This window comes from Daphnia carinata, chromosome 1 (assembly GCF_022539665.2).
Source record: "Daphnia carinata strain CSIRO-1 chromosome 1, CSIRO_AGI_Dcar_HiC_V3, whole genome shotgun sequence".
Classification (NCBI taxonomy): Eukaryota; Metazoa; Arthropoda; class Branchiopoda; order Diplostraca; family Daphniidae; genus Daphnia; species Daphnia carinata.
The window spans coordinates 6,169,729-6,190,851 of NC_081331.1; the positions used below are offsets into that span (position 1 = coordinate 6,169,729).

At 39.6% G+C, this 21,123-nt stretch overlaps 1 protein-coding gene across 1 annotated transcript; it reads right to left on the reverse strand.

Annotated features, from left to right (window-relative positions):
• Positions 1 to 8,035: 8,035 nt before the first annotated feature.
• On the reverse strand, positions 8,036 to 14,083 carry LOC130691134 (Krueppel-like factor luna). Its single transcript, XM_057514040.2, has 4 exons — positions 13,482 to 14,083; positions 9,345 to 10,167; positions 9,102 to 9,227; positions 8,036 to 8,492 (listed from the first exon to the last, which is right to left on the reverse strand). The coding sequence occupies exons 1-4, from the start codon at positions 13,839 to 13,841 to the stop codon at positions 8,299 to 8,301; spliced, it is 1,503 nt and encodes a 500-aa protein (XP_057370023.1). The 5' UTR covers positions 13,842 to 14,083; the 3' UTR covers positions 8,036 to 8,298.
• Positions 14,084 to 21,123: the final 7,040 nt, after the last annotated feature.

Here is a 21,123-nt window from a genome sequence, read left to right on the forward strand (position 1 = left end):
GATAGCGCCAAATACGAAAAACAAAAAATAAAATCTTTTTTGAAAAAGGTAAAAAAAAAAGGATAAGAATACATCAATAAAAATCAGATTCGGCTAAAAATTTTTTGAGAAAAACAAAATCCTTTTTTTTTTTTCTATTCTCCAAAAAGGTAAAAAAAATCAAAATAGACGTGATGTGATACACAGAAATACGAACAGGTTTATGTACTCTCAGCTGTTACGTCGAAAGGATTACATTTATTATTGCCTTTATAGTAATACACCTGGGGGATGTTCTTTTGTTTCCATTCGTTTCTTTTTAACACCCTTATTTCTTTTTCTCCATTTTTTTTTTTTTCGCGGATTAAAAGAAATCATTTGCATAAGGCTTTTCACGATTCACGCACTGCCGTTACTTTGCGCTCTAGCCACCCAGCCAGCCAGCGTGGCGTGAGCGGGAATGTTTTTTTTTTTTTCTTTCCTTCTTCTATCTTTCCATTCTGTTCTTTTTCATCTTCTTCACATGCTAAAAGAGGAGGAGGGTCATACGTGGATGATCTCATCATGCAAACTCGGCGGTTGTGTGCTTGCTTCATCGTGATTGGATGAATGGTATATATTTTTTTTGTTTACAAGGAAAAAACATATCTAAAAATAAATTTCTTTAAAAGAAAAAAAAAAAAGGGATTTCATTCGTTTTGGGTGGTTGTTGGCAAGGTTCCATTGAAAGCCGGCGGGAGGTGGATATTAGAGGTGACCGGAAATCGTAGGTGGATAGCTGCACAGCACAGCATCCAGCAGCAACTCATGAATGGGAAAACGAGTTGGTGGGCGGCTGGGTTCGCGGCGGGAGTTTCGAAAATTTAAAGCGCCCCGGTCCTTGGTAGGAAAAAAAAAAAAAAAAAAAAAAAAAAAAATTTATTCTTTCCAAAACGAAGCGACTCCCTTCTGCACATTTTGGCTCGTTTCCCCTTCATTCTACCTCTCCATCTGTCCACCTTTTTCCAGTCCCGTAGATGGAGCTTGATGCCAAGCAAAACGAAAGACATGACGCCGCGGGACGTCCTATAACCCCCCCCCCTCCCCCCCAAAAAAAAAGATATTCTTCTCCACCTGAACTGCCGACAACAACAACAAGCCAAATAAACAAAAAGGGACTCGGGAGAAATATACTAACATTTTCAATGGATCGTATATGCACACGATTGATGAAGAGGGAGTCTTCGCTGTTTCGTCTTACGCCATCATTTGTCTTTTTCTCGGAAGGAGATACGTACGCCATTGCGCAACGGGCCAATGGTGTCAACTGTTTTAACCCGTTCCATAGCAACAAGAGCTTCTTATATATTTGCCTATTGCATCGCATGTAAAAATGGCTGGCCAGTGGCGATATGTTCGTCTACAACGTGTCCGGTTTCGGGGAACAACGCGTTCCAATTCTGTCGATTTCCGAGAAGCGATTTCAACGCGATAAAAACAACGGCGAATGGACCATCGTCTTTGATCAGTTTTTGAAAATAGTAGCTCATGGACCGTTTGCCCCGTCTCTTGTCTGTACGGTTCAGTATCTTATCTGTGTCTGTCGGGAGTCTGAACGAAGGAATAAATTCTTCTTCATCTTTTGGTTTCGAGTTTCACAATTGTGAGAAGCCGCGCCGCAGTGTTTAAAAAAGAAAAAGATGTTGGTGTGATTGGAAATGTCCGTGTTTTTTGCCTTTGCACACCTGGACGCTCATTTTTCATCTTCCTTTCGTTTGTTTTTGTTGTTTTTTTTGGCCAAAAGGAATGAATGGGAGAGACGGGCTCTTTTAGTGCGCTGGTACGTTATGGACGACAACAAAACAGCGAAAATAATGTTTTGCATCTTCCCTCGGCTATTTCTACCGGTGCGTGAGATAATTTGCCTGCGGCTAGGCACGCGAGAGCAGTTTCTCTCATTCGTTGTTTTTTTTTTTTTCTATTCTTTTTTATCTTCCTTTCTTCTTCTTATTCTTCTTATCGCCCATTTTTTTTTTTCTCCCCTTCCGTTTCGGCATCTCTCTGATTTGTCAATCGGACGAGCGCACCAGACTCGCAGGTGCGTGGCACATTTGGTTAGCCCTCAGGTGGTTGTTTGGGGTTGTGTATCACTTGTCCGTGTGCAAATTGTCAAAGGTTTAAACCTGTCCATGCAAGCCGACCTCTGTTCCAATAAATGATCACCTTTTAAGTTTTTTTTTTTTTTTTTTTTCATTCGTTAAAACTGATTTTTTAATTGCGTTTTACGATCAATTTGAATATTCGCATGTCGACTGACTTATTAAACATAACCTGCGTAACACACAAATAACTTTGGCCGATTTGGTGTCGGATGATTTTGATTCACTTCTTTTTATGATTGAAAAAAAAATATGGTATATTGTAAACGATGAATGAATGGAGAAGAGACACACACACACACACACACACACAAAGAACTTCTTTTTCTCCGAGTCTTTGCCTACTTTTTTTTTTTTTTTTTTTTTTTCATTCCCTCCTTCTTCCGATGCCCAGGGGGGTCTTGATGAAATCACGCCTAAATTTGGCGATGCAAATGAGATGACGGCAAAGCTAGTTGTGTGTATAGAAGTTCATACTCGTCTACATTTTTAGTATGGAAGGCCCTAGGCGTCTCTGAAGCGGATTGAATGAATGGGCGATATAAGGAATGCCACACACAGCAACACATCAGACAGGTATTTATTTTTATTTTTATTTCCTTTTTTTTTTTTTTTTCCTTCTAATCTTCTTTTTAAAAAGAAAAATCTCTTTTCAACAACAACAACAAAAAAGAAAAACAAAACAAAAGGTAACAAAAAAAAAAAAAAAAAAAGGAAATAAATATATATTACATGTTGTACGTTCTTTTTATGATTAGGCATTTCGCCATGCAAGTCGGTTCGGTGTTGGGTTTGCGTGTTCGGGAAAAATCTTTCTATACACTTGCCGCATGTTTATACTGACGTCTATCCTTGAAAAAAAAAAAAAAAAAAAAAACGAACAAAAAAAAAAAAAAAAAATAGAAAGATAAGCGATAAGAAAGAGAGAGGCAGAAGCAAATAGACTTGGTTTAACACAAGCAAAATATAAAAGATGGTGGCGCATTTTTTTTTTTTTTTTTTTTTTTTTTGGTTCCTATTTTTATGAATGAGAAAATCAGCAGCAGAAAAATATGATCCGCACGCGCTCACGTTAAATTTTTTTTTTTTTTTTTTTTTTGTGTCTTGAGCGAATTTCATTTTTCCCGTTCAACCGAATGAAACCTGGCACTGAAATATTTTTTTGCGAAAGAAAAACAAAGAGAAAATCAATTTTCAACGGTTTTGTTTTTTTGTTTTTTTTCCAACGAGTTGGCACAAGGTGCGGGCGGGATTTTAACCTTGGATCTTTGCATATGATGATAAAGAAATGAATGGCTAAAAAAAAAAAAGAAATAAAAAAGACTGAAAATACAACGAAACATACCTGATCAAGGACAGATATCTTTTAAACAATTTGCTTTTAAAATTCAAAAACAAAATGATTAAGAACTTGAAAAAAAAAAAAAAATTTTTATTGGTGAGGTGCTCATGCAAAATCGGCCTGCTTTTTATGTGTTTGCCTATGATTTGATTCATAGGCCGCTAGTCGATTTTTGAGTAGACAATAGAACTTCATCTTCTTCTCCCATCAACTCGTTTGTCTCGGCTGGGGTTATTCCAAGCGATCAGACGCACGGCCAGACACGTATGGGACTTTTTTCTTTTTCGTTCGCCTCTCTCCCATTCACGTTGTTATTGTTGCCCAGTTGATGCTGCTGCCGATGCTGCGTGACTTGAACTTTTAACCTTGGAGCCACTCTCTTCTTCCTACTTCTTCTTCTTCTTCTTCTTCTTCTTCTTCTTCTTTGACTTCTGTTTTCTTGTTTCATGTGTGCGCACCGTAGCGCAGTCCCGCACCCGATGCAAATGACCGGCATGGTATAACCATCAAGCAGCTTCTTCGTCTCTTTTTGGGACACGACTACTTCCTGCTATCAACTGATTCTTCGTATTTTAAAAGAAAAAAAAAAAAAAAAGAAAAAGCTTTTTTCTTTTTCTTGTGTGTGTGTGTGTGTGTGTGGTAAATACAACCACCACCCCCGCACACGCATATATTTATTACGCAGTACGTACAACAAAATAGCCAAAAGCAAAAGAAACGTTTTCAAGCACTTCCGGAGATGAGTTTTTCACGAGCTGTGTCCTCTCTCTCTCCCTTTCGCCCATCTCTACACGGACCTCTTTTTGAGACCTTTTTCTTCTTCCTGTACGCATATATTTAACAAGTATTTAGCATTCAAAAAAAAAAAAAAGAAAATCGAAGCCGGAAATCCGTTTAGAAAAAAAAAAAAAATCAACAACAAAAAAAAAATGTTTCTTTTAATAATTAGATTTTTCCTTATTTGTATGGAACTGTGTTCATCTGCAGAGCCAACGAAATAAATCATTCTGCAATTAAAAAAAAAAAAACTATTTTTGGGAAATGGCCGACAATTACTCCGCAATGCAAATGATCATCCGGAAAGAAAAAAAAGATAAGCTTTCAACCCCAAAATAAAAAAAAAAAAAAAAAAAACACTAAACAATAAATTTTATCTGATTTTTGTTTTGTTTTTGCATACTGCTCTTTAATGAGCAGATGCTCATCTTAATATTATGGATGTACACGACTGGCGACCCTGACGCGTCGTTTGTTATTTACGCGCATCCTTTTTCTTTTTTAATATTTAAAGCGCATTTATACATCTGCACAGCATCACGGCGCCCGCGCTCTTTCAAGGAGACGCGGATGCGTCGCCCAATTAATTTGATTTTTTCCTCCCCTCTTTCACGATCACAACACGTTGCAGCGACGTCGGGACGTACGGATGTGAACGTTAAAATGGTTGTAGACACGGAGCCCCCCCCTGCCCCTTCTTTCCATTCGAGAGAAGACGAGAGGTTTCCCTGTTGCGCAACATTTCTTTTTGGCTATCTACGACGATGACCGAATTCATTAGCATAATCGGGCCCTTTTTCATTTTATTCCGTACGTTATTTCCACGTTTTTTTTTTTTTATTATTTATTCTAACCGCCTCCGTCCCAATATGCCAATAGGCCATCGAGAAAGGCAAAGAAAAAAAAAAAAAAAAGAATATGCGAGAAAGCCATGAAGAGATATGCGCTTTCATAGTGTCCACCATGGATGGATGCATAATATCCCGCTGTTTAAAATTATCGATGCCGAATTTTCAATCACGCATATTCCTGCGCAATATTCGTTTTTCCTTCTCTTTCGCTATTTTCCTGTCTCGTGTGTCTGTGTGTGTGCACCGTATGGCTTTCGGACCCATGCAGCCCTCTTCCAACTTGACAGGCTCTTGTGAATAATTAGACGCGTGCAGCTATATACACACACACACACTCAAAACGAAGACGAAGGCGTATAATATCTACAATGGAAAACGACAAAATAGGAAGGAAGAACTGTTAAAAAAAAAAATGATAGGCTTAGAGTTTCAAAAATAAAATAAAGAGGCATTCTCTTTTCCTTCGCTTTTTAAGTTTTGTCATCGTTAACTCAGGCCCCAACGAAAATAAATAAAAAATGATGAAAAGGATCTTTTTTTTCCACGCGATTTTCCTATCGGCCACTCGGAACGCACGGCCTTTCGATCGCTCGTGATTCACGCGTGTTTTTTTCTCAGAAGCCCCTTTTCGGATGAGATGAAGATGTAATGATGAACAACGACAAGAAGGGAAGAGACAACAATGGAGGGAGGCGAAGGAGGAGCACAAGAACGCACAAGGGCGCTTTACATCAACGGCATTCCTCAATTTTTTCTTTTTTTTTTCTTTTTTTCCGAAAGAATAAATAATAAGAGAAACACATTCACGCATAGAACATAGAGGAAAGATATGCCCATTTTCGTGTGCACAGTGATGCGGCCATTTTCAGGGGGGGGGGAGAAAAACACAGCTCTTCTCTCGTGTCATTCTCTTCTCTTACATCCCCGAAATGATTTTGACTTTACTGTTTGTGTTGGTAGCTTTAGACTCACATTACAGCCAGAGATTCCACGTATTTCTACAGCTCATGCCATTGGGAATAAAGGATCTTATTTATTTTTTTTTATTGTTATTGTCGTATATTTTTTTTTTTTTATTATTATTTTTGCGATTACACTTTTGCTGGTTTTGTTTGTTTTGTTTTTTTTTTCCGATTTCGCCGATCCGCGCCACATTCAAAAAATTGCCATCTATCGATGCGAGTAATGAAATTAACACGTTGCTGTTATTGAAAAGAAGAAACGTTTGAATTTTATTTTTTAAAAATTTTATTTGAGGGGCAGAGGTGTGTATATGTATATATATACTTGCGTTTTGTTTTGTGAGTGGGAGTAGTATATACTAGCATAATAGGGGAAAAACTTGGGACAGGAGACGCCTGGAGATAAACATTGCGCATCGGAGTTTCCAACCCCCCCCCCCAAAAAAATGGGGAAAAAAAATTATTGTGCGTGAGCGCGGATATTCAAATAGAAAAAAAAAAAACAAAGAACAAAGTCACTTTCAAAGGCGAGAGGATAACACAATACTAATTGGCACATGTTTCACTATATATTGATGGCACTTTGATATTTTTGTTTTTGTTTTTGTTTTTTTCGAGCGCCTTCAGAGTCAGAATTTTTAGGTCACATTTCCCTTTTCCGTTTGATGGAATAAACGCATCAATTCAAAAATAAAAAAAGGGACAGACAGACAATCAAAAGAAAAATAATAATACAACCACAAGTTGGAGGCATTGTGAGAAAAAGAGAGAGAGAGAGAGAGAGAAACATATTCGTATGAGAAAATCATTAAAAGAGAGAGAGAAGTAAAAAAAAACAAAACAAAATAGCCATACGTGGATGGTAGTGATCATCGTAAGAGCCTCAGACAAGACCAGGGTCGTTTCTTTTCGTGCGTGATGTCACCAGTGCTCAACCGACAACAATAGTTTTAAAGAGACTCGGCAAATACAAAAAAAAAAAAAAAATCTTTGAAAATAATATATAAATAAAAAAAAAAAAATAGCCTTGGCGTGCGTGCGCGTTTAACAAAAGATAATCGCATTTTCTTTCATTTTTTTTTTTTTTTAATAGAAAAAAAAAATATTCGTTTTGTCGCATCTTCATGCGTTATGCATTTTTTTTTTTTTTTTTTTTGTGAGTCGTGGTGTCTGTGAAGCTCCGAAAAAGAAGAAATAAAACATTTTTGGATAGAGCAATTGGAGGTGGAAAGAAATTCGGTTGTATAGGCATTTAAAAAAAAAATAAAATAATAATAATAATAAAGGGTCCAAGGAAAAATCACCCAGTTTCTTTTTTTGAGCCAATAGCAAAAAGGCACGACGTAACAAATGATGACGTTATTATACGGTGATATAAGAATACACGATTTCCCCTCCCCCCCCCCCCCCCCCCCGTTTTTTTGCCATTTCGTGGTCGTTGTCTGTAGGAATACGAAATGTGTGTTCGATGGACACGTGTAACATAAGCAAGTCATTTGTAAGCACGAGAAGACACACAAGAGCCGAAAAACATCGAACTGGAATGGCGTGTCGAAAAGAGAGAGAGAGACATACATACAACATACGAAATAGAGAGAAAGACCATAATCGAACGTGATTATTATTTGACACGCTAATAATGTCATCGCATCGTTTTTTTTTTGTGTTTTTTTTTTTTTTTGCGCACGGTATGTAACAATAATAATAATAATAGAAGAATTATTTGAAGATCAAAAAGACGAGAGAAAGAAGAAAATTTTCAAATGAATTATTAAATGTGTCTGGCTAGCGCCGCGTTTTGGTTGAGTTGGTCTTTGTGCCAAAGCCGTATGGACGTTTCTCACGCCAGAATACAAAAAAAAGAAAAAAAGAAAATGACAATCATGAAAGGGACACAAGATACAAAACGAAAGAAAATGTGTTGGCGTTATTGCTAACAAAAAGATAAAAGGACGCGGAAAAAAAAAAAACGTAACGCACGAAAAATGATGAAAACAGTTCGAATTATTTATAATATACTAGATTGCAGCATATAAGAAAAAAAAAAAAAAAAAAAGAGGAGGATGAAATGCAATTGTATTAGTCGAATTTCCTAGTGCCGCCCTGTTTTTTTTGGTTTCGGTTTGGCTCAGGTGGTGATAATTAAGACGATTGAAACATGTTTTTTTGCAATCGCAAAAATTCCACTCGATTCCGTGACGACCACGCGTATAGTAGATGTTTGATTTCTCTCTTCTTTTTCCTTGTTGTTAACACTTGGAGCCTTTGGGTAGGTGCCGCTTCATGTGCAAGGCGAGGTGATCGGATCGGGCGAAACAACGTTCGCAGACCTTGCAGCGGAAAGGTTTGGCGCCCGTATGTTTCCGATAGTGACGGGTCAACTCGTCGGAACGGGCGAAACGCCATTGACACTCGGGCCAGTGGCAGCGGTAAGGTTTCTCACCTGTCTGAAACATCAAAATAAAAAAAAAAAAAAAAAAAAAAAAACAAATTGAAAATGAAAACGATGACAAGAAAAACGAGGCTACTGAATTTTTTAAGATGTCCATTTTGTTTTTTTGTTTTGTTTTTTTGTTTTTATGTGTGGTGAATATTCGTTATTGGATGGCATTCACGCTATCGTGATAATGATGTCAAAATGCAAGAAACGAGTGAAGGCGGGAATTCGTAAAAAGAAGTGAAGAAAAAAAAAGAAAAGAGAAAACGAGTTAAGAATAAAGAAAAAGAATGGAAAATGAATCGAGTTTTTTTTTTCCCATTTTCGGTTGGGTTTTGATCGATAGCCATTATTGCCATATCTCCTTCGGTATGGCCCATTAGCATACGCGAAGGCCGTGGCTGTAGTCGACGTTCTAAATATACACGGCAGAGGAGAAACACACAAAGCTTTATATCCAAAGAATGCGTGCGTCTTTCCACATCTATCTGTCTTTTTCTATCTACAACGTGTGTAATGCAATTCAACAGCTGGTCATCAAAAAAAAAAAAAAATGTACAAGAAGAGAAGATTGGAAAAAAAAAAAAAAAAAAAAAAAAGAAAAAGAAAACCAACCTGTGTGAATCCTCTGGTGGGCTTTCAGGTGTGAGCTCTTCGTGTAGACTTTGGTGCATCCGGGGAAATCACAATGGTGGATCCTTCGTTTCTCCAGTTCGGGATTATTGCGTCGATTATATTTAACTAATTCAAATAACAAAATAATTCAATCAAATGTTGTTCTGAATTTGAATAAACACAACACACGCACACACACACAGAGCGAAAAAGCTGAAAAACAAAAGACAATCGTGTTTTTACTTGTGGGCGGTTTGTCGGTGTCTTGTGTTGAACTGGTGGATGACGTCGACGAAGAGGACGAACAAGATGATGATGATGACGAAGACGATGACGGCTGTTTAGTCCGAGGGCCGAGCAGAGTGGAGTAAGGCGGCGGAGGAGGTTTGTTTCTCTGCGGAGAGTCTTGACTGGGCGAGCCGGGATCGGAGCTGGGCGGCGTGGGCGGCAGAAACCCGTTGGAATAGTTGAACCGCTGGATGCAATGATGATTGAGGGCCGCTTTACTAACAGCCGCCAGCGAAGACGACGATGACGTGGGTGCCATCATCGTCGCCGGGTGTTGATGCTGGACGTGGTGAAACGAAGACGCAGAGGAATCGCTTCGTCCGCTGGCGTGGCGGCCGTGCTGGACGAAATTATTCTCCGACGGATGGTCGTCCCTCGGCTCGATTTTCACCGGCGACAGCGTTGCCTGTTTGCCGTTGGCCGCTGGTTGTTGTCCCAGTTCGAGCATCTCCGCGTTGTCCGGATCGATTTTACTGAGACTCGTCGTGATGTCGTCCCAGTCACGACTTTCGGCCAGCGAAGAGAACCTTTCGGCCAGGCCCATCAGCAAACCTCGTCCGCCATCATCGACGGCCTCTTCGAAGAACTCGTCGATCTGAGAGGCGCTCTCGCGACGCGCTTTCAACGCTGGATCCATCAGCCCCAACACGGCGTCTTCGTCGGCCGTGGACGCGGCCACGGCCGCGTTGGCCGGCGTGGCCGCCGCCTGATGCTGTAAATCGACTTGTTGCTGCGGCCAATCTAATTTGCTGAGGAGGTAGGCGTCCAGATCGCATCCCTGATTTCAATCGGAAAAGACAATGTCATGTTCACTGTTTGTCAATTAAAGGAAAACTGAGGGAGGATATTCAATTCATTATCAGCTTTAAATAATCACGTGATGCCCTCCTCTTTCACGCCCTCCAATCCCACACACCCTCCCGGAAAAGAGTCTTGAATGGATTACCCCCAAAAGCAATTCATGGGAAATCTATTCTTCACTGATGGCCCGTTTTCTTCTCCCCTCCCCCCCCCCTCCTCACACGTCCGTCTTCACTCACTTAGAAAACGATTTTTTTGTTTGGGGAATGGTTCGTCTCATAGCCGCCCATCGTGGACGGACGCAGAAAAATGACAGGGTCACACAGACAGGAGAGAACAAAAAAAAAAAAAAGAAGAAGAAGAAGAAGAAGAGGATCGCTATTGCAACAAGTCGTTTCAATTACCATACAATGTTCAGCGTTACACAAAGTCTGCGTATATACATAAGCTATATCGACTTTCAATGAGGCGTTGTGACTGTTGCTGACATCATCGTTTTCAAACACTCGAGAGCCTACGGATCGTGACCCCGACAGTTGGGGGTACACCCTCCTCGTTTCCATCGCCTCCTTTTTACCCTCCCCTTCTCATACAAGCAGCACTGATTGAGGCTTTATTACCGCAAATAGGATGGAACTAAACGTGATAATGAATTTGGTGTTGATTGACTGGCGTTAGAAGAAACGTCAAGAACGGTCGGAAACCACCTGACACGGTCTCACCTCTTACGCCCCAAATTCAAATTGTTTTGGCTGGACAAGCCGAAATTTAGGTTGCAATCAATTTCGCAATATCTGTGAAAATATTGCAGTTGAATTTCTTCATGCCAAAAAATGAATGGGTGAAATGATGGCTGCAGGGTCAAAACCAATAATCCCCATATTCAAACTGTTGCTTTAATTACGGTGATAGGAAAGCCAAGACTTGGTTTCTTCTGTCCGGCTATTTTATTTTGGGGCCCGTTCTCTATATCTCTACCGTGTGTGTGTGTGTGTGTGCATATCGTGCGTTGTTTATTGGTGGCGGTGTTCATGGGGGAGTTCGGGAGAGAGGGAGAGCGTGAGTCGATAAAAGAGCAATATAACCCGAGGGTACATAAGCAACAGACGGGCATCGCTACGTAGTTTTCCGAGTTTCACGTTTCATCTAGTCATACGAGAGCGGCCATCTTGTCCTCGGCATTATATTTGATTTTTTTTTTTTTTTTTTTTTTTTTTGCTTTTGCGTCCCTTCTCTTTCTTTCTCTGCGAGTCGCAATGCCGCGCTCTCTCTTTCTCTCGTTCAATTTCACCCAACATTTTTCTTATTTCCTTTTTGTAAATAAATTTTCATTTTTTTTTTCTTCCCTCTGATTTTTCGTACGTAATCCCCCCCCCCCCCCCTCAAAAAAAAAAGGGCAGACACATTCCTCTGTGTCTTTGTCTTTCTTCTTCTAGATTCCTTCGCTTTTACCTGTGGCTATTCCGCGAACGAGCGGGGCAGCAATAGGACAGTGCCACTCATTTTTCAAAGTAAATCGATACGAAAAAAAAACAAAACAAGGAATAAAAGCGAAACGCATTGTTCTCAAATAGGAAAAGGCCAATATTCATGGTAATTGGCTGATTTTGACGGCTAATCTTTCTTATCGCTCCGGATATAAATCTAATTTCGATACAGGACAACAACACTCACAATGTTTCAAGAAAAAAAAAAAAAAAAAAAAAAAAAAAAAAAAAAGAACGAAGGGTTGCATTCTTTATAATTGCCTTCGTCATTGTTTTGACTCGCTTTTTCGGTGAAAAATGTTTGATTTATTTACTTTAATCTCCCAGACCCCAATAACAAAAAAAAAAAATTGAGACAATAGCAGAGTGCAATTTTTGAAAAATGGGTCTTTTGCTGCCCTGGAAAATGAGACCCAAACAAGAAAATCTTATTTTTATACAACCTGTAATATGCCGTTCTAAAAATGGAGTATGCGAAATGCGTTTGCTTTTCCCTATATTAGTTTTTCCTTTTCGGTCTAACTTCTTCAGTTTTTTTTTTTTTTAATACACGGATACTGGACAATACGAAGGCCGAATAAAGAGTTCTTGAGCCGCCTCCTGTTTTGATTTGTTTGGGAACTACTGGTAACAACAAACAACAACAACCGCGTTTTTCTTCACTTTGGATGGCACGTCAAGCGAGGGGGGGGGGGGGGGGGGGGGGGGGGGGGGGCAATAGGCAATGTTTACGAGATGTTCCCTTTTTTTTATTTTGAAGCCAAAGAGTTTGTCGTGTCATAACATTTCACAGGTCCAGAAGAACGAAAAAAGGAATACAAGAGCAAACAGGGCGGCCCGTCATCGTCGACAAAATGTCTACACAACGCACTTGAGCGAGACATTACGCACGCCCGCACATGCTCGCACATGGAGTTCGGACATTCGATCAGCCCCCCCCCCCCTTTCCTAATCCCGTTTCGGACTGAGATTTTTTTTTTTTTTTCATTTTTATTTTTCCGAAATAAACATAACAAATATAACGGACGTGTTTTTTCTTTTCAGCTGGCACAATTTTCATCGTGCAATATCGACGTAATCTCTGTAGGGTAGGATTGCCGCAGCCACGGTGCAGCTTTATGCGTTTCACGCAATATTGCACGCACGGTCGGAAAGAGCGAGAAATGCCAGATAAGAACAAAAAAAAAAAAGTGTGTTCCTGCTCCTCTTAGTACTTGTTACATTATGCGTCCCTATATGTGTAGTTTTTTTTTCTTTATCGTCAGGTCCAACAGGGGGCGAGCGAACTTTGAGTCCAAAGACGGGCAATCGTCGTAAATTTTCACGAGTAAACCCCTCGGAAAGAACGAGATGAATAAATAAAAAAGAAAAAAAAATAGTAAACACACGCACAGAGTCAAGGAAGGAAGAAAAAAAAAAAAGAACGAAAGAAAGAAAGAAATGTTATCAGTCAGACGCACAGCGCCGTTTCGAATTCATCTTGGCGATATGAACTTCTATAAATAGAATCAACGTCATTTTTTAATTAGGAAATTTTTTTTTTATTTTGTTTTTATTTGCCCGTCAATCGGGCCACACATGTGGAGCTCTCAACTGGTTTTTTTTGTTTTCGTTGTTCCAGTCGAGAGAAAACACGGCATTGACCATTAACCAGCCTAACCTACTTTAACCTCCCCAGTCTACTATGTAGTAACAGAAAAAAAGAGAAAGAAATGAGAGTCAGAAAAATGAATGGGAATTTAAAAACAAAACCGGCTCGATGAATGGAACGCAGTCATTGATAATTTTTTGGAAAGAGACTAACCTCTTGGAGACTCAGGTGGACGGCGGTGGTGAGGAAACCGTGAGAACAGCTGCTGTCGTTGGACGCGACGCCGTTGACCCACGGTTCGTTCATCGGCGACAAGTCCAACTTTGGCGCCACGGAACAGTCGGGCACGATTTGGTCCTCTTGCTCGTCGGAGAACACGTCGTTCATGCCGCCCAAACTGTTGCCGCTGCTGGCCGCGTTCATCATCATGTGGCCGCCATTGGCACCCACTCCGCCGATGGGACTGTTCAACATGCTGTTCATGTTGTTGTTGTGGTGGGGGTGATTCAACTTGTTGCTCGACGCGAAGAAGAGCGACGTCGGACGTTGGAACACGTTGTCATAAGCCGACATGTTTTGTTTTTTTAGAAGAAGAAGAAGAAGAAAAGCAATAAATGGAACAACACTTGAGCAGGTCCAGATTCTTCGTGAAACTTGTATAAATTGGAGAAGATCACCACTGTGAATTCTTTGTTACACTGTTGGGTAGGAAGAATTCCGGTAGAACATTATCATCCCGTTGGGCTTTCGAAATGAAGGGAACTATAAGACGGACGTTGTATCGTGACGGGCGGCAGACTTCAAACTAAGCGCCACTTGTATGCCGCGTCCGCCTTTTGCTGCCTCAAAGCTCCCTCTCTCTCTCTCTCTCTCTCTCTCTCTCTCTCTCTCTTTCATCTCTCATCTCTCCTCCCACCGGGGCTCGGACTCTTTTTACACTTGTGTGTACACCTCCTCTTGCTGTCCTTGGCTTCTACGTCTCAGACTCTTAGCGTGCAGACTCCCCCCCTTTCAGATGAGGCCATCACCGATACACATGTATGTTTCTTATATAGACAATAAATAGATAGATTTATACTGTAAATATAGGCAACACCACACACACACACACACACACACACACACACACAACAGAGAGAAGAGACTTTCTACTCATTGATTATTCTCGCGATAAACGAAGAGAATTACCGGCCCATCTCACCTCTAATAATCCTTTCGGCTTATCCGCTTTCAGCCTTTTCTATTTCTTTATTTTATTTTATTTTATTATTTGGCGTTGTGTTGTCATTTGACGGTGATCGTTAAAAGCGGCCTTTGATCGCTTGTATGTATACACGATGATGAGCCGTGCAGAGGACAAGTCACATCTCCGCAGCTAGAAAAGCATCTTTTCTTTTTTCTTTTTGTTTTTTGCCCACTTTCTGACAGTTTCATTCGTCTCCATTGGGCAAAATAAAAGGGGAAAAACATCCATTTACAAAACGTTTTTCAAACCATCACGTCTGTCTATCGGAGGGACGACCCCAAACACTTTGCCTAAATCGATCTTTTGTGGTAGATAGTAGCGGGGTTAGTTTATTATTATTATTATTTGTTTTTTTTTTGTTTTTTGTTTTTTTTTAAGGGAAGGCGGGAGTAGGCAAAAGGCTATACGTACGTGTTTGAATCAGCTTGGAAGACTATTGGTCTCGGCCTAGTTTATCCATTAGGAAGACCCACCAACGGGGGTAATAAAACTGCAACCCATTTCTTTCTTTTCCAAATGTGAAGGATAAACAAATCGTGAGTATAGTTTGTCTATCTCCCCTCTTTTTTCCTCGCCCACCCCTATGGGCATAGAGTTTCTTAACTGCGTGACGATGGCATTGAAACACAAGACGATTGCGTTTCCGTTCATAAAAAAAAAAAAAAAAAATCAAACGCGCATCGACCGAAATGGAAAAAAAGAACATATGGGCGAACGATACGTTTTGAATAAGAACGCACGCAAGATCGTGCAGAAGCCAATATGGACTTTACGGGAAAAAAAAAATGCATTTGTTTTCTTTTCTGATTTTAGCAAGGAGCAAAATGATGTGCAGTGTCTAGCAAGCCCGGCTCTTTCGTAGGTTTGCAGGGCGGAACGGCGCAACGTCTCAGTTGAGATGCTGGATCCTCCTCGAGAGTTGGCGTGTGTCCGCGTACTGCGCCCCTCAGCACTATTTAGGCTTATCTCTAGCGCGTTCATGAATGGGGGAGGCCCTTTTTGGGTTCCGATAAGAAAATGAAGAAGGGAAGGAAAAAAAAAAAAGACGTCCATTGGCGCCAAACAGTCAACATTTTCTTGTGTCGTGCGGCTAGGAAAACATTAACCGCCGTGATAAAAACAAAACAAAAAAGAAACGTATCTCCCTCTCTTTCTCTTTCTGCAGTTCACTTCGCTTACTCTTGGCAAAGTGAAGGTGGACAAATACCTTGCTTGTTCCTTATCTTGCCACTACTTTCTTTCGTCTTGGACAAGCTTTCGTCATTGTTAACGGGAAAAAAAACGTAAGCCTTCTCAACTCTTAAAAATCTTTATTTTTTTTGTTTTTGTTTTTTCTTCTAACTGCTCTTTTCCCTCCGGAAAAGCCAGTGACCCTTCTCCCCACAAAAGCTGACCGAGTTTTTATCGCCTAGAAGATGATCGGCTCAGATAACCTCACAACGGTGACCCCCCATCTCTGAGAAACAGATTATTTGGCAATCAACATTGGTTATTATTTTTGTTTTTTCCGAGAGAATATGCGTCGTTGCTCAGTGCTTTCGGCTTGAAAATATGAAAATATGCCCCGCGCTGTATTTCTATGGAACGAATTTCTTAATTTCCCGATAAGAATTCTGTCGATACTCAAACGAACACCATTAGTACGGTTTTTCCCCGTTGAATGATGACTGTGCTTAATCATAGATGGCATGCACGGCGTTCGTGATTCAGAACTCATTTGGTTAGGAGGTCATTGTGGTATCGTTTTTCATGTAGTTGCGTTCGAATTGATATTGTCACGTGGTCGATAGGGATTGTCGCGTTTTCAACTTTTCAGTTTCGAGAATAAGGGAGGACAAAGGAGCGGCAGACCGACTGAACGTGTAGCTGTTTGTTTTTATGTAGACTCTAGATGGCTCACCCTGAGAGAATCGGTAACAGAGGCCGTGCTTCCTTTCGCAGACGTTGTTCTTGTTTTATTAGAAATATTTACGTATTGTTCGGCCAATATCTTCGTGTAGTAAGCAGGGTCTGGGGTAATCGGGGCTCAGCCTTAATTCATGGGTGCTCGTAAATGTTCGTCCAATTTTTTTCAAAAATAAAGTGACGTGCAGCTGAACGCAAAATGGTACTGTTCTTCAGCAGATAATGGTAATGTCCAAAGTAACGTTTTCACCTTATAGAGAAACCTGGTTAGGAACCTGGAAGCACAAGAAGCCATTATGGTGTCCTGAAGACTTTCATTGACACTAGATGGAAGCATAGTAAATGCTGTTTAAACTAAAGTGTTTGACTGATTCTCGTGGTGTCATTCGAAAACGAAGCTTTGCCTCGTTGTTTCACAAAATGGAAAAACTTACAACGTATTAAAATCGGCATTCGTGACGCTGATCGTCATGTTCTCCTAAGTATCAACTACTTCTTAAGTTGAAGGGATTGGAAGACACTTTTTTTTCACTATTGTTGTGATGTAAAACAACTCGCATATACCAGAATTTTTTTGAACATAATTTCTGAAGTGGCGTCAGACTGGCAACATTCTACCACTAGCCACCACAGTTTTGTTTGCTTTGCATAGTACTAAGCTTTTTTACTACCAAAAATTCCCAGTCTCCTTACACTGCATAGGTTTTTCAATATCAGCTAAGCAATTCCGCTTGGTGAAGATTTCATTCTCTCAATTCGAGTGATTACCTAAAATTGCATGATGTCTGATGGTCATCTTTTATTTTAGTTGATTCCACATACCTGATGTTGTATGCCTTTTAAGTCTTTTGTGTGGAACCCGTGTATCCACCACAGCCAGCTAACTAAAATTTCAAATCAAACAAGTTACAAATTGGTAAGTGGGTATAACTATTTATTAGATTCGGTATTTGTAGTTATGAAATATTGTTTGACAGGAAGGACAAGATTGAAATCAACTGCAAGTGTATGGCATGTCCTTTACCATGTTGTTTGCAATTTGGATATCAGGAAAAAGTTGCATCTAATAGTTAGAAAGGTAAATTTAGAATTTTTTATGCATTATCATAGTTTTTAAATTTGGTAAAAAGGTAAGTTCATCATTATCTAGACAGTAGAAGCTGTAGGTGTAAGCCACCTACTTGTATACAACTTGGAAACAATTTTTAGCTCAGTTGCTCAATATATGAATTATTAATGTTTTTTAGCTTAGCATGCCCAGCATTTGTGCTATTTGTTTAGTGAAGGTAAATTTTATGAAGGGAAAACATATGCTTTGGGATAAGCAAAACCTGCTTTTCTTGTCGCTCTGTAGTTGGTGTGGTTTGAGAATCATTGCGTCGCTTGAATTCGTCGAGGTTTTATGCGGTTTGTAATCATTATTGAAATGACAATTTGGAAATCAACGCCGAAATATCTATGGCATGACAAATACCTTTATTGAAAAATATTTCGCTAATTCAATAGTTTTTTAAGAACGTGATATAAGATGTTTTAAGGAGTAACCATCTGTTTTTGGTGCTTAGGAGTGTGGCAAACTTCTGATACTTCGAACAAAGTTATAACCTACCAAATTTTCCTTCATTAGAATTGTAGGCAAAGAACAGAAAGCAGGAAGAGATGCTGACATTCCGTAGAAAGCTACTCACTAATCACACCTGTTTGTCAATAACACAACCGTATCAATGGTCTGCCGTGAGGCAATGTTTGGCGATGATGACTTACTGGGGGTCTTTCAAGGAAAAATTCTTGACCTGTATTCCTGATCGCACAAGCAGATGATTTTCTACATGAGTAGATACATGGGACATGTCAAGTTGGTTATGATTCTCTTGATTTCTCAACGTTCACGTTCGGTGTTGTGTTTAGTGTTCAGTGCGAAATGGTTTCAGTCGGAAAACTTAATTTCTTTTCGGCTTACGGAAAATGGTGATTCATCTAGTAGCTAATCAGATTTTATGTTCAAGCAGATTTCACAGAAATATCATAGCTCCAATCATGTTTTAAAATTAGAAAATGGTTTAGCCACACTGGAACTGGACACTACCACACTTATAGTTGTGACAGAACTGCCTCAGGAACAGCGTTTGACAAATCACTTCTAAATGATTTAATTTAAAGCGAACTTAACGCTTTTTCAAAACTAGTCGTTTCATGTCCTAGCAGGAGTCCAGTAAAATGTCATGTGTACCGGTTTTATGTAAGTACTATAAGCAAAAATTGCTTACACCGATTTATGTATAGTCTTTATAAAGGTTTATTATCCCAATATTGTGGAATTACACTGAAAATTCGTGAACTTCGAACAATTCAAATATGCAACTATACGCACGAACTCTATAAGAGCATCGCGAATTGTTACAGGAACATTTGTTATCGTTTCGTTTTATCCCATTTCGTTCAACCGTTTTTTTTTTGTCTTAACAATCTGGGCTACACTTGCATTTGTAACAGCGTGTTGCAAGTACGTTAAATCATCGGTGATTTAAGAAAACCTTTAATAGAATTAACTGACGTTTTTTATAGTGCATGTAAAATACTCCGCCTATTCAACGATAGTGTTTTGGAAAGTACGTTGTATTGAACAAGTATATACAAGAACAATTATACTAAAATTGCTTTAGTTTCATTAATGGAATGAAGTTAAATTGATAGGTAACTGGGACAGATTCCAGTTGCATTGCATCATGATTGCATGATAAGTTCTGGGGTCGCCATGTGCTGACATCTGCGAGACAAGTCAACAACTGAACAATTCCATTGCTATGTCAGCTGTCTTATTTCGTCTGGCTTCGACCAAGAATAAAATAGAATACTACCATTGTGCCATAGTTCTATACTATCATAGAGTAGTAGCATAACTCGAGGCCGCCCGGTGTTCGCAAAGTTGCTGATAACCTCGGAGAATGGAAAAATAACACGGTATAATTAAAAAATGAAACGCTGATTTCGATTAAGTTATTGGTTCTCTCGGTAAACCAAACGTTTTAAAAACAACAAGTTTAGTTCAACTTTGTAAAAATAATGGAAAAATAAACTTTATTTCCATGATTTTCGTTCAATCCTAAATTGAGATTATGTACCTATAAATTTTTTAAAACTCCATTTCAAGTTAACGTCATCTAGCGACGACTAAAAACACTCGACTATGGCAATCCGATTTTTACCCCCCAAAAAAAAAAATATCGGCCTTTTTTTCTATTTCACTGCTATCGCCATCTAACGGTGGATAGCAGTAAAACAGAAAGTAAGGCCGATATTTTTTTTTTGGGGGGGGGGTATCTAGTCTTAGATGATCTATACCTCATCCTGTGTTCTAAAGTGATATGCTTTCACAGCTACATTTCTGTGTTCTTTTCCGTTATTAAGATCTATTCTGATTCTCCTGATATCCATCTTAACAGGTTTCTATTTGCTTTTCAACATCCATTTCATAGTGGTACATGTGGCTTTGATTAATATTACCATAAAGACTGCCGAAAATGGGTGTGGTACCTGGTACGAAAACCCAGAAATGGCATGAGTTCAACATCAAACATGGATTAGGTACTTTTTGGTTTTTTGTCTATCGAAAAAGTATTTTTAATGCTATTATTTTGCATTCACAGAATTTTAGCGGGGATCAAGTCAAGTCTGGAAGTGTTACAGGATGGAAGAGTGAGCCTACAGTTGAAAAAACACTGAGAGTGCATTACCATTAAGGTATGAGGTAAAGTAATAGAGTATGCACATTGTCTAATGAGAGGTACCATCTTGTGTAAATGAATCTTGTATAACAGCAATCCTTTATAGTTCTGTCACAGTTAGAAGCCTCAAATAATTCTGCTTCTCTTGCTAAAGAACAACTTGCCCTTTACGTTCAGAGTGTTGGTGAAGCTGGGTACTTAAATGGCCCTAAAGATGTTTCACTTTGCTGGCATTGCAGTAGTGAACATCATACATGGACTCTTTAGGTATGAACGGAATTTTCTTGAAAAAATTTTGAATTTATGACGAAGCATTTCTCCTCCTTTTTGCCAACCATGTCTAATCTACAAAAAAAAAATTTATCCAATAGGAAAGGATTTTCAGCATACTGGGAACACACCTATCAACAATGCAACATTCCACGGGTGCTATTTTATCATTCAAGAGCCTTATACAATGATTTTCATCTGCAATTTGTATGGCCTTTCCCAAGCTTCTGCCAGAAGTTGAATCTATGAGTCATGTAAGTCACATGAGCAACAATTAAGATGGTTAATGGTGTTGTTTTTCTTTTCTCAGTATAGGTTAGTAGTAACATTGGATCTGAAAAGATTCTTGGTTGGGGCAAGACACGGAATAAATTGTAATGATTGGAGGGATGACATGACGTTTCTATACTTCATTCGGATTCCCGAGACGGTATTTTATATTTAAAAAATTGAAGTGCATATCTGGGCTCCCTTCCTTTCCGTAGCCCCGTTTCCCCTTGACTCGTAATAAGCCCGTAGGGGGTCATGCCCCTACTGTACGGTATATATAAAAATAACATATACCGAGGTTTGGAGGGCTCTGGCCGGAAAGGGGACGTGGGGTGCCGCTTCGTCCGATGATGTGTTCACGGAGGGTGACGTGGCTGCCCACAAATCCGAACTAAAGGTTAATCGCTCCTGTAAAAATGTTCCAAATCTTCAGCTCTTC

Excerpts from the sequence above, each read along its gene's own strand:
- LOC130691134 (XM_057514040.2), bottom strand. The coding sequence starts at position 13,841 with ATGTCGGCTTATGACAACGTGTTCCAACGTCCGACGTCGCTCTTCTTC. Across the intron at positions 10,168-13,481 it reads TCCACCTGAGTCTCCAAGAG|GGATGCGATCTGGACGCCTA; the intron begins GTTAGTCTCTTT and ends GATTGAAATCAG. Across the intron at positions 9,228-9,344 it reads CACCGACAAACCGCCCACAA|TTAAATATAATCGACGCAAT; the intron begins GTAAAAACACGA and ends TATTTGAATTAG.